This window comes from Polyodon spathula, chromosome 2 (genome assembly GCF_017654505.1).
Source record: "Polyodon spathula isolate WHYD16114869_AA chromosome 2, ASM1765450v1, whole genome shotgun sequence".
Lineage (NCBI taxonomy): Eukaryota > Metazoa > Chordata > Actinopteri > Acipenseriformes > Polyodontidae > Polyodon > Polyodon spathula.
The window spans coordinates 98,029,302-98,043,968 of NC_054535.1; the positions used below are offsets into that span (position 1 = coordinate 98,029,302).

General features: G+C 36.4%; 1 protein-coding gene across 2 annotated transcripts; it reads left to right on the plus strand.

The window, feature by feature from the left end:
• Positions 1-2,120: 2,120 nt before the first annotated feature.
• On the plus strand, positions 2,121-14,340 carry LOC121304728 (interleukin-7 receptor subunit alpha-like). Of its 2 annotated transcripts, none has more exons than XM_041236091.1 (8): positions 2,121-2,268; positions 5,772-5,904; positions 6,541-6,710; positions 7,148-7,314; positions 9,856-10,021; positions 11,277-11,373; positions 11,495-11,570; positions 11,790-14,340. In XM_041236091.1, the coding sequence occupies exons 1-8, from the start codon at positions 2,193-2,195 to the stop codon at positions 12,195-12,197; spliced, it is 1,293 nt and encodes a 430-aa protein (XP_041092025.1). In that variant the 5' UTR covers positions 2,121-2,192; the 3' UTR covers positions 12,198-14,340. The 2 variants fall into 2 exon arrangements, with proteins under 2 accessions (XP_041092025.1, XP_041092036.1); XM_041236102.1 differs by having other exon boundaries at positions 6,564-6,710.
• The last annotated feature ends 327 nt before the right edge of the window (positions 14,341-14,667 follow it).

A 14,667-nucleotide genomic window follows, 5' to 3' on the forward strand; every position in this document is an offset into this window, starting at 1 on the left:
GTACTGTCATTCTGCACTATTTGCTAGTGTTTGGTACTGGTACTGTCATTCTGCACTATTTGCTAGTGTTTGGTACTGGTACTGCATTCTGCACTATTTGCTAGTGTTTGGTACTGGTACTGCATTCTGCACTATTTGCTAGTGTTTGGTACTGGTACTGGTCCTGGAAGCTATAAAGTTGCTGGCAACTCTAGTTTCTTTTGTTTTTAATTTTAATTCATTTTTAGCTCAAAGGAGTTACAGAAATATTTATATCTTGTATTAGTTTAGTTTTAGTAGGGCTAAGGAAACTAAAAAGTATATATTGCAATTGCCATAAGTTTAGTTAAGGGTAAACAGATACCAGTTCATGTGATTAGGTTAAGGAAATAGTTCAATGTAAGATATTCCAGGAGCAGCCTATACATTTGGTGGTATTATTCACCTTAGTGAATGTATTCTGTGTACATCTTCAAGTCAGAGCTATGTGTTTATGCAGAATTTGTCTGTAGATACTTCTGGAGTCTCAGATGTTCCTGGAGTCTTTTTCAGTAGGCAAATTGATAACCTGCAAGTCACATGCTCTCTCATGGCCTTCAGCAATCATCTGTTAGTTTGTTGGTCACAAGATGAGTAGAAGCATTGCTTTTATTGGTCTTTCAAAGGGGTGTGATATTGGGTGTCCAAGCTTTGTTTTCAAGGCAGAAAATCTGCAGTGACTTCTAGCTAATGAAAGACAATACATTAGGATATAGTGATTTGTAATATAAAAGTCATACATGCAATATTACAATTTTAAATTCCAAGGGGAAAGTTATAAGTAGTAGGCAAACATTTAATTACACTGAAGAAGGCACTAGCCCAAACGTTTGTCTGCCTGACTTAGTTTTATCTTAAAGTTCAGATTTAACATTTTTAAGTTAGGGAGGTTTTTTCAATTAAAACTACCACATTTCTAGTCCAGTCTCAGTTTCGTCATCCTTTTAAACCGATACGGAAATAAATTATTGCATTTATTTTCACCCAGACATTTGACAGCCTCAGATGTGTAATCTGCCTTCAGTCTAAAAACCACTTCCTGTGGGCTTGCCTGTTGTATAGTTTATAATAGCAGCTGTTTTTATCAAAAAAATACATTGGCAAAGCCTGACAGACAAAAGCTTTATTCAATCAATATCTTTAACTGTTAGAAAACTGAATATTTGGAGGCAGGGGAATGCTCTGTGGAGTTGCGTTAGCATACATATCCCTCTAGATACAGTGCTCCCCCTTTATAACACTGGAGTCGGGAGCCATAATTAAGAGACTGTGGTATTTGTGTTCCACCTTATACCAAGAATACTAGTGTTAGTGTAATGGCATTATGGGGCAAATGGGAGCCATGACCTTACCGCCTTATAACCTGTTCTCTAAGCATTGTATTACTTTAATGTGTTGATATACAGCCAGTATATCTATGTCCCTTGCATGACAGATTGAATTTGTTATACATTTATGGCATTAAATACAGACATATATAGAATCTGAATCTCCGTGATACAAGTCAGTTTTAGTTATGACTGACAAGACAGCAGATTTGACAGGGCTGGTGCTTCTGTATACAAATGACTCATATTTCTTGAGGAATTACCTACAGATTTCCATCTCCAGCTACAAGGTCACATATACCTCCAGAACTATACATAAGTACCATGCATGTTGAATCAGTGGTATCCCAGCTGCCCATGGTGGCACTATACCCCTCACCTTATTTATATTTGCACACATATGTATACAGTATATAAAATAAAATAAAATCCAAGATCAAATCCAAGATAATAGTAGTGAATACTTTATTTTAGTCTGTGTGGGGATATGTTTTCATTTGTGTTTCACTTGTGAATATATACTCTGATATATATATATATATATATATATATATATATATATATATATATATATATATATATATATATATATATATTTCAAAGAGAAAGTAAACATATTTATACTTAATTTCTTCATTTTAAAATATTTAGAATTTCCTGTTTTTTTTTTTTTTTTTTTTTTTGCCAATTCACAAACCTCATCTCATGCTCGCTCTCTCTCTCTCTCTCTCTCTCTCTCTCTCTCTCTCTCTCTCTCTCTCTCTCTGCCCAGAACTGACGGATGTTGGTTTTTATCGGTGAGTCAAGTTAAATATACACACAACTTCAAGTCAATGCACCAAAAAAATGAATCCTTTAATGTTAACCATTCTGCTCATGGTTCAGCCATCTGTATTTGGACAAAGTGGATCAGGAGATGATGGTAAGTGCCATTGCCTATATATAATGTGTGTGTTTTTTTTAGTTTTTTTTTTTTTTTTGAGTCAGTTTATATTTTTCATTTGTGTCTAATATTAAAAGAAGGTGTTGATATGGCTTGCAGTAGGCTCTGCTAGTGATAACAGGATGTATTTTCAGGTGTAACGCTGAAATGAAAATGTATTTCCTACCATCAGTGTAACCGAAACGCCAAAATGTTTTTGATTTCAGTCAACAATTTAAAGTTTGGTCTTGGAGGATTCACATAAGGTTACATCTGCAATGGTTTAAAACAAGTCTTTTTTAGATAACACATCTGCTGTAAATATTACGTTCACGATTTTGAAGCACAATTTTTTTTTAACTGTGTGTTTAAGTTTGTACTTCCAGTTTTTGCTCTTAGTTTAGCTTACATTCCATGTGTTTTTTATTCTTTTTCATACACTGAGTCTGTTCTGATTTTCCTAATCACATGTACAAAATATCAACCAAAAAGCTTTTACCCAATTTCTTAATTTAGTGTAATAAGAGTTATTTTACAGGAACAAGGCTATTGAAACCACACAATTACTGCTCACAGTACTACTCAGGGGCATACTGTAAGACTTAAGAATAGTAAGAAATAACCCCGTTCCATGACTGATGCAATATTGGACAGAAGAACTCTAAGAATGATAAAGATAAGAGCCTGAAATGTAGTGGGCAAGCATTCACAAACAATCTGGACTGAATGACAGGGTGTCATTTGTAATATATATTTTTTAAAGGAGCATACAGATATGCTAGCATCTTTCTGGAATAAGCCTTTGCAGTGATGAAGCGAATATAACCTGGGTTTGGTGGATCCCAAGTCTATTTTTACTTGTTACTCGAAATGTTTTATAGCCACTGTATAGGAAGATGATGTGATTATTGCACCAATAATTGTTATTATTAGAGACCAGGTTGAAAAAATAGAAGCTAGACAATATCGACTATTATTTTTAGTTTTGTTTTTTTAGTTTTTGGATATATATTTTTATTTACTTAATGTGTTGTACTCTGGTATTTTTGTAATAGTTCATGTTCTCAGCATCGTCATGTTGGATTTAATATCGTAAATAAAAAAAGATCATAAAAGGTAGTTAATAGTACAGTTTAAAAAAGGGGGATTGCAGTTTGAGAATATTGTGCAAATATTTCAACAGTGGCTGATTCAATTCAAGTATTGTGACCATACAAGCAAGATTGATCTCATTCTGAAACAAGAGCCGTTGTGGGGAGGGGCACAAGAGATGCATCACTAAACTCTGTGATCAGACACAGGAGTAGAGCTACACACAACACAGAGTGTCAGTCTGATTTACAGCAGCACGGCTCTGGCAATAGGTCCATTTAAAGTAACATCACATGTGTGGCTTTAACCTAGCAGTACTGTTATGATTTTATAGTATTTATATTAAAAGCCTTTATGAATATGTTCTTAGATTGCACATGTTTATGGTTTAAGTGGAAACAAAATTTAAGGTGTGGGGGGGTCCTACCTAACATGGCTCCAGAAACCCATAAAAGAGAAGGTTCTTGCACAATAAACGTTTCTATATTTTGCTCGGGTAATAGCGCCATCTCAATTGACACCCTTCTGCATAGCTGTAGTTGTAGAATGAGTTCAGCGATGATGACAATGGAAACCAGTGACGTGAAGAGACCATGGGCAGCACCAGTGGTTGTGTTAAGGAAGGATGGAGGTTTAATATTAACTATATTAGCGGAATGCAGCTACACTTTATGGTGTCAACACTACACCCTTTCAAAGATTAACAACATTTTGGTGTTAAAAAATGGTTCTCGCTCTGACCCGGCCAGTGGGTAGTGGAAGTGAAAAATCAACTGATTGTTTCTGGCATCTTATTACAGGTAGTTTATGTCCAATCATGCCTGTGGCAAAGTGGTTGGTAAGGGGAACAGATGTCGCGGTGATGCGGTGCAGGAGTGATGAACAGACAACAGTGATTCAGTGAATAAGTGCTTTATTGCTCTTTTCCAGGTCTGGCGACCGTCAAAAATAATAAATCCCCGGCAATACACAACAATGTGTAAAGCACGGGGATAATGAAACCAAGGGCACAGTCCTGAACAAAAACAGCGGTACGGTCACCAGTCCTGGGTGATCGAAAACGTGCAGGTGCTCAGTGCAGTGGTGCTCCGGATAGTGCTCTCCTTTCGACAGCTCCGGAGACGTGCGTTAACTGTCTAGTGTTGAATACAAAAACAGACAGTTACACGGACAGACACAACAATACAAAACACTAACACAATCCACTCTGAGAGCTCCTCTCTCAGTCCTTCTCTCTCCACTCGTTTAACCCAAACGAAGGAGAAGATCAGCGTTACCCTGGCCCCTATATGTAATCCCGCATGATATCGAGATAAACGGTTGCAGCTGCCTTATTACTTGCAGCTGCTTCTCGTTTACCTTTCAAATCAATACGGTCTTACAACAGAGTCGCGCTTCTTTCCAGGCTGACCCACTTCCCTGACCCGGAAACGAACTGTCAGGCCAGCCCTTCCAGATACTTCTCCTCCCGTTCTTTAGCGCCCTCACAGGTTGGGAGGAAGATTCATCACCAGAACTCATCTTTCCGTCACAATGCCATATTTGTAAGATCACTCCATCATCCACCAATGGCTGTTTTTATCAGGAACAAGAATACCAACAAGCCTTAAAGCTCATACAGAGACTGATTTCAACTGCTTGTTGGTAGTTTAAACACACACTCTTTGAGTTGCCCGATATGCGGAATAATAATATAAATCAGAGCATCTGTACCAGAGACAACAAATTAAATCAAGAAGTCATTGACCACTTTACCACAGTGTGACAGAAAAATAATTAATCTTGGTTATAAATCTCCCTTCCAACCTGTGAGGGTGCTGTGCAAAAGGAACAGTGTGCCCTGGACTAGATATTTTGACAGTTCATTCCAGGGTCAGTCGGAACTCGGACATCCAGGAAGGGGGCGGAGCCACAGTACACCAAGTCATCGCCCGAGGTGGGAGGCGATGTGGCAATTGCAGATTGGAGGAAAAGCAATTGCACTCGCTAACCAAGGGGGCGTGGGTAAAGGTACAATTATTATTACAATTAAGGGATTGTTATTTACGGTCACCAAACGACCCGGATTATAAAAACAAATAAAGGACTGTTTGGACCATGAACTTTGTTGTCTGTCATCTGTTTAAGCACTGCATCTCATGTACACCTGTGCACTGCAAACCACTTTGCCTCACACAGATATTAACTTATTTTTCTGCAGAGGTTGTGACCTCTTACACACACAGTATCACAAGTACAGAAGGCAAGCAGTAGTGATAGATACAGTATGGGGTTTTTCACCCAGCACTGCAACTGTGTTCTCCTTCTAATAAATATAACCACACCATGAAACAAACGGAAAGAAACCTTACAATGAGTGGCTGTCCATACAATTAATGTACAACATTGGATTGTGTTTTGTTATTTTGAAGAGACCGTGGATGACGTAATTGAACTGATGGCGTGTTTGTCCCACCTGAGTCTGCAGCTGCAACAGTCCCTGGTGTGTAATTTAATGGATGACTTCAACGGAGACATAAGTTACAACAGTACAGTGCAAGTATGGTAAGTTTACAATAGTTTGTACAGTTTCATGGTAGTAATACATGTCATACAGTAAATCATTCATGTTTTTTTTTTTTTAAAATGGTTTAATTTTTGTAAAAGGCTTACTCCATAGATAGTATATCAACACCTCCCACTTTCTATCCAATCTGCTGTTCATCAGCTAAAGCATATCGATGTTTAGTTCAAGCTTATCACTTGCTAAATCAGTAAGTTTCAAATCCACTAATAATAGTAGTTACACACAAATTACACAATGCAAACGATTTTCTTTCAGATAGCTTACATGACCAGTATACAAATCAAGGGATTCAATAAAAACAGAACAAGAAGCATTATCCTGACCATAATGCACTCTCTGTATTGCAGCTATGCAGCAAGCATAAAACATATTCAAACCACATGAGACTGAGGGACAGGGAGTTTGAAAGAGATTGACATGGAAGTAACAATTAATTATTGATTACAAAAGTAATTTACCTCTGTTGGGTGATGTACTGTAGTTGCAGACTATTTAAAATTATTTAAATAAGTAACCCCCTAATAAAAATAAGTTTTTAATGACTGTTATGTGTTTGCATTTATATTTGCTTTAAAAAAAATAAAAAATCCTTAATTGTATTGATATTCCAACAGCGGTGAATTTGTTAATTTTAAAGGCTGCATGAACATGACGATGGATGACCATGACAAAAGATACGTACTAAACACAAAAGAGTTTTTAGCCATCTCTACATATGACGTTCGCACCTTCACAACCACCTCAAACCGATACTTCTCTCAAGCAATAAACTTGAGACATATTAGTAAGTATTTATTTGTAACATATGCTTACCATGAATGGAATCCAGAAAACAAGTTTAGTGTTTTCATCTATTAAAAGAAAGGATGGGTCCTTCTGAAGGCGGGTTTTAGCCCTGTATTGTAGCAGCGGCTTGTGGTCATTTTACAACCTGAGCTGCTTCTCAGTTCTCATTGCTAACCATCAGCATGAATAGCAAAGGATAAAAACCCATGTCCCTGTGTAAGTAAGTGCTAGATCTATCGAGCGAACATTCACAACAGAGTGGTAAGCTTCCCCTTTTTCACTGAAAAGACGCAGTAAACCATTAAAGACTTTATGCTATGAGGAATTGTTTATTCACAACACACAAGTACTCCATGCAAAGACAAACTTTTTGCTAAATACTGTAGTAATAAGAGTTTATCTGAATGAACTGATTTTCCTTATTTTTTTTTTTAGTTAAACCAATGGCACCTTACAATGTGAATGCTTCTTACTCAGAAAAACAACATGCGTCTTACATAACATTTGACTCGCCATATTCTGCATTACCATCAAAAGATTACTTGACAGAAAAACTTGTCCATTCTGTTGCTTTCAGAATTCAGAACAGTGGACAATGGGAGGTACGTAGGTTACTTTTCTGTTATGTTTTGGTTTTGGTAATTAACCTTAAAAAGGCCTCTTTTTTTTGTAATTCATTTAAAAATGCCTCCTGCCTAAGTCTGTGCTGTCCCTGGCGGTTCCTCTCCGGTCAGAGGGATCCCCTAGCCACATCTACACTTTCACAGGTTATGCGCTGGCCTCAAGGAGACCACAACCTGCTATCACTCTCCCTATCACTCTCATTCTCCTTTTCACCCAGCAGCTAGAGGATGCTGCCTGACCCGGCCTGAACTTGAGAGCTTCGTCTTTCATATGTTCTGTCTCTCATCCTCCTCGTGAGAGTTCAGAGTGTCTTGTTTGTATGTCTTGTCCTGGTCCTTACTCGTCTCAAGCTGGTCCTTTGAGTACAGGGACCTGACCAGCCTGTCCTATGTCTAACACTGTCGTCACTCAAGTACTCTCATGCTTCAAGCTCGCTGCCCCTCACGCCTTTCTTTACTCTCAAGTTCTCGTAGGCGCCCAGTGAACTTATAGTAAGAAACCTTTGTGTAAATGTTGACACAGTTGCTATTATTTATATAAGGAATATTTAAAAGATTCAATGACTTTAAACATTCTATCAAACATAGTCAAGTTGCCCAACATGCTAATGTTTTTATCTGTTGGCCAAAATATTTGTTCACTTTACTTAGTTTGGCTTTTACATCAAAATGATCAAAAGCATGGTGGTGTGCTGGAGATACTCAAACAATTCAGCAGTTCAGTGACTCGTGTTCAGTGCTTGTGTCCAATGAACTTCCACATTCGGTCATTGTTGAGCCAATCAGTAAAAACATGCTTTTGATGGGATAAATTGAGAGAGAGGAGTTGAATACGATTCACTGAACTATCAAATCCTGAATCATGACTCAAATTACTCCTTTCACGTTTGCTTTTGTAACTGGCTGAAATGTTCTAGACAGTAAGAGAATGCAATTGGATGCAATAAATAATGTATTTATGTTAAAATTGCATGAGTCTAAAAGCACACCAGTTTTGCGCAGTTGCCTTGTGGACAAAAACACAGTGAATGTCTCCTAACCTGTCCATGAGAACAGCAGGTGTCATATTACATCATGCTCATGAGATATAGGGGCTGATGTCAGAATACGTGCAAAGTGATTTGCGTAGGCAAAACACCCATATTGCGGCCAAAATCTACATTTTGCACAAGCAAACCTTGTTTAGCCACCATAAAATGGGACTTTAGCGTGCACAGAAAATGCGACGAATGTAAAGAATGGTTTTCACCTGCCGTTCTGCACCCGCTATATATGTAATATATTTAAATGTATTAAAACGAAGAGAACAGCATGGAACTGGGTGGGGATCTAGAGGTAGCAAACATTATAATGAGATTTATGGATTTTGCCTTGCACTTTGGCAATTGCTGACCCTCCAAAAACTTTGCACAATGTGCAGACCATTGAAGAAGCAAGTTATTAAGAGCTGTATAAAACCACACACCTTCAGAGACCTGTCATTGGTCACAGGATGGCTGCTGTGATACACTTGCTGTGACACAACTCACGCGGCAACGCTTGGCTCATGTTGAGGACAGGCAGGAAAACTTTCGGAGAAGGGCAAGACAGAGAAGACCCTGCATATTCAAACCCAGGGTCACTTTGTTTTGGATGTGCTGGTAAGACGTTATAGTCTTACTCCACCTGCCCTCCTGGTAACACCAACAGCCTTGACTTTCTCCACTATAGAGGACCATATGGCTTCTTAAGTAGCATAACTGATGTTGACTGAGGTTTTTCCAAATAATTCAATTTCAGGAAACTTTTCTTTACTTTTCCATGTGCCAAGAGGACTTCGCTGCCCTTCCTCTGACGTATTTTTTAGTTTGGCTTGATTTTCGTGCTCCACAGATCTCATACAGTGCACAGGCAGCATTCATTGTGACTCTCATTATCATGATTGCAGCTCATTATTTGTGCTTGTTGAGTAATTTGCATTGCTCTTAAGCTTACATATAGGCTGCAGTGCAAAATAACTGCCTGTCCACTAGGCAATTTGGATTTTGCAGCTGCAATTGTTTGCACTGCGCCTGTCCTTACATCAGTCTCATTATGTCATGCACATTAAATACTAACCTCCTTTTGTAATTCACATCATGTCCCTTTAGGAGTCTGTAATATAGTAATTGCCTGCAAGCTTTTACATTTTTTACTGCAATTTTTACAACAATCAACATAAAGATCTTGGGAAATAATTATTCAGAGTAGTTAACATGTGTTTGTGTTTTCTGTTAGGCTATCTGTTTGGCACGAATATGTTTGATGCATATTAGTACTGTTTAGTTGTAGTCTTTATTATAGTATATTTACTGTAGGTGGTACAATATTTCAAAATATACTAAATATATAATATACTATATATACTATATATATATATATATAGTGTTGTGGGACAATTGGTTTTGTTTGCAGGCAACCACTGATCTGCCTTGTACTTCAGGGTTAGGGTAATCAGAAAAATAATAAATCTAATTCTATTTTTCATCCTTTGCTTTTTAGTATCAAAACATAACATACCAGCCCCTAAAGATTGAAGGAAAGTATTTAAAACCGAACTGCATTTATGAAGTTAAGTGTCGTTCTATCCCTAATGGGGAATATTTTAAAGGCTATTGGAGTGACTGGAGCAATGTGGCAACTTTTAAAACGCCTGCAGTACATACAAGTAAGTATATATGTCTTGGTATAGTATATAGTATAAATGGCTGACACAGAGGTAAGTAAAAATAAAATAATATTACAAATCTCTGCTGATTTTATTTAAAAATGAAGCTATGAAGCAATTTCCAAATATAACACAAACTGTGTCAAGGTCTGTCTTACGTTTTTACATGTGCAATGCTAGTAAATGATCTATACTGTATTTTCAATTGTGTACTACTTCACATATATACAATTATTGTGACCTCTGGACTCTGCATGACAGATTTATTACAACTGACATGGAACAACCCATATGCAATCAATTTTCCAACCAACAAAATTAATACTTAACAGTAATTCATTAAGAAAGAAAGCACCATATGAGAGGCTAAAAAAAGGATATATTTTTAAATAACAGCAGACTGGAGTTCTTCATGGAAACCTGTTAACTGCAATGTGTCAGTAAATCCAGTAATATCTACTTACAATAGGAACTCAACTGAGTTGAGTAAAACATACCTTCAGTTTATAAATCCTCACGTATTTTTATATAATTATTCAATTAAACATATAAGCTAAGTATAATATAAAAATGAAGAAGTTGACAGATATTATTTATGTTTCAGTGAGGCAGCTCAAAACAGTTTGCCAGCCTAATTTTGCATTTGTTAAAATAAGAGACCAGGGATATAAAGGGGGTTTACAGTACACTTGCTTAATCACGTACCATTACCTAAAAAGATATGGCAAGTGCAATAACATGTCTGAGTCATCTACAACTGCATTTCCATCTTGTCAACAGCGTATATATATAGACACACACAAACACACTGGGCAGTGTTGTCAAATTTGTTTACAGGAAATGCACTTCGTAGAGTAGAAATTGGTAAACTAAATATTTGACAGAAACATACTTGTTATGCTTGTAGTTTCCATATTTCCTTCAAACACAGTAAGTAAATTATATCGAACTAATCGAATTCCCAATGGGGTTTAAGTTCTGCAGAAACTTATGCAAGGCCTCAAGAGACCCTCCAAATGCACTAGGGCAAATAATCTCGATTCCCAGTCAGTAGTTAATGTTTCATACTGAATATTAACTGTGCCAAATGGTGAATTTGAAAGGGGGTTAGAGGGAACTAAATAACACTTAACAAAGTGCTATGTTAAAATAATAATAATAATAATAATAATAAAATTATCAAGTAAAATTATTTGTTATACGATACCAACCCGTGTATGTTCAGCATAACTTTTTGATTCTCTTCTTTTCACAGATCCTGACAAATCTGTATTACTTTATATAGTCAGCCCTGCCATCTTAATTCTGGTGCTCGTCATCTTTAAAATTGCTTTTGTGCGCTGGAAGGAAAAGTAGGTTTCCCGAATATATACACATTTTAATGCATATACCTGTATTTACTGAGTGTACGTGTACTGTTTTAAATGGGTGTTATTCTTTGTAATTTAAAAATATATATATACTCTATTTCAGTATTATATCGTATCTTTGGCCAAGTATTCCAAACCCCAAAAATACTTTGGAGCAAATGTACAAGAAGCAAGGTCAGGTCAGTGCAATTTTCTTTTCTAGTTTATGTTTGAAATCCAAGCAAGGAACCTTAACATTACATTAACCTTTTTGGACGTAATTTTATTAAAACATTTTAAAAGTTTTATAATACTGGGTTTGTTGTCACAAGACTGAAACTAAGTTGGCTCACTTCCTGGCCAGAAAAAAAAAAAAAAAAAAAAAAAAAAACACCATAACACATTTTATTCAAATCTAGGGTCATAAAGCAAGCTTCAACCCGGAGACATTTGGAGACCACAATATTCACATGGTTAACGGAATGGAAGAAAAGGTTATCGCTGAATGCCTGCTTTCCCCTTCTCCTACTGACCCCCCGGACACACAAGAGAGGAGTCAGCCGAGTTTGCATCTGAAAAACGAATTGCCAAATGTTATGGTGTCCCAGGCCCAGGACCAATGGCTCCTGAGTGAAAGATGCAACGAAGATAGCGCTGACCCTCAGGCTACCTCAGATATAGAAGGCTGCTCTCCCGGGATCACAACCTCAGGAAGTAATCCCTCAAACAACGAGCCTGTAAGTGACTGTGTGTGCGCCTCAGTGGGTCAGGCAACTGGACGAGATGAGGCATATGTCACAATGTCCAATTTCTATAAAACGCAATGAATTGTATCCACATGTAGGCATGTAGTCAGAGGACCAACTCTTTTTGAGTAGTCAAAGGACCAAGTAGTCAAAGGACCAACTCTTTTTGATTTCATTTTCATATTATGGGCTATTTTTTTATTAATCTATCTATCTACCTATCAACAGTAATTCAATTAAATGAAGTTCCTTTGTGGTGTAAATTAGCACAGTACATCAAGTAGCAATGTAAAATTGGCCATGGTTGTTGGCTATGGCTTACACTAACTGCAAAAGCATGTTTTTAATATTGTAAATCAAGGCATTATATATTCACAGTCCATTGCTGGTCAGTCAAAGGATTAAGAGATGTATATTTAACTTTTTGCAGTTTTATCTAATTACATATAGTAAATGTAAGGTTTTTTTTTTTTTTTCCCGTTTGTCTAAACGTTTATTAATAGTACACTGATTAGTAATAGCAAGTGGAATATTATTTTCACATTCAAAGTGCATTGGCTGCTAATGGTCTTACAGAGTAAACATCATTCTGCTTTTTATTTTGCACTAAAATGTTTTAAGAATTAAGAACAAGATTCTCGAACAATCCTGCAGTATACCTCAGAATTTCCATGGATTTAGTAAACTAGCATAATAATCTCCAGAGTTGTTTTTTATTTCTCTGCTGTCTTCATCTAACAGGTGGTCAAAGCCTTTATAGAATAATCACTCTTTTTGTTTATCTTGCACTTTTAAACAATACATTTACTATAAAATAAACCTACTCACTTGACAGAAAAGCAACAAGACCACTCTTCCATTCTGTTCTGTTTTTTGTCCTGACTTGAAAGTGCAGCTTATCTTAATTGACTTCACTTAAAAAACGCATGCTACAGTAACACTACAGTAGGTGTTAGTAATTCAAGTGTAACTGCGTATGAACAAAGACACAATTTCTAAATTAACAACATCTCTGATATATTATATATCTTCATGCCTTCATTCGTGTGTGTGCATTTTCATAGACAAAAAGGTGTTCCTTATATTATGTAAATGTTTTAAATATTTCACTACTTAACTGTTTAATATTCTATTAATAAGGCACCCCTATGAATGGAGCTTATATGAATTGTGGCATTTGCCTCTGCCACCACACCTGCTAATATTTTACAAACCATTTAATTTGGTGTCTCCAATGTAAATTAATCTAATGCAGATCTATACAATAGTCATGGGTGTTTTCTGTGTTATTTGGATTAAAGGTGGCACACTGACATACTATCAAACCTCACAATGCTGTCCAAATTTAGTTTTTTAAAGAACATTGTTTATGTTATTCACAGGACATATTCGTAAAAAAAAAAAGACAATTACCAACCTGCTCCTTTAATTTCAGTTTTGTGTCAGCACATCACAATACGTATTAACATCTGTACAACACAATTATTATTATGTGTTTTGTTTTTTGTTTTTTTTGTTTTTTAAACAATGTAGGCTGAAGGAATTGAAGAACAGTCATTGGTCAAATTATAATCATAAATGTCCACCGATTTTGGGACTGTACAACCCTAAAGCTGTACAAAGAAAAATATAAAGTTGCTGCAGATATCAAAGAAAATATCTTTTCTTTTCTCATTTGTGTCTGATTGCTACTGTTTTCTTGTAATTAATCTATTATATCCATGCATTGCATAATAATTGGGTAAAACTACAAAACTGGTACTGGACTGAAATAAAATAAATATATTAATGGCTTGACCTCAATCAAATCTTTGTCTTTATATAACCAACTCCCCCCTACCGGTGAAGGCTGTCCACACCCACCATATGTTGATAAAACACATTAAGAAAATAAAGAGGGCTAGAAAAAGTAAACACCTAGAAAAGGAACTTCAGCTCTGGCCAAATGTTTGGCATCACCCTATAGAATTAACTAATTTTGCTTCACAAAGTCGAATGAAACCTGCTGAATTATGTTTCGTTAACATATTGAATTACATACTGCTTTGTAGTTTTACATAAACTTAATCAATAACTGACAAAAATCGAAACACCAGTAGACCTATGTTTTGTTTTTAAGTGCTTCCCAAAGCAATCAGGGTTCAAATGAGAACATGAAAATAGAGATATGGGCCCGGAACCAAAATAAACAGGTTCTTAAAAAAATCTGCTTTCAAATTAGACAGATTTGAAATAATAATAATAATAATAATAATAATAATAAATTGACCTCAGAAAGTTTTTTTTTTTTTAATCCAAGGGAACAAAGCTTTTGCTTCATGTACTTGGAGTGCTTTGGTCACAGTAGAGCTGTTAGTCTGCAAAAAAATACTGTTAACATGTCCAAAGAATGTTAGCAGAGTAAGATGGGAAGACATGCCTTGCACCTGACTAGCTTTTATTCGTCCTGGTTTCATTATGCAGCCACACTGTGAGAACTCTCATCCACACACTGAAAAGCCTCCAAAAGGGAAGAAAAAAGGGGATGTTCTGTTGAACACATGGAATATCA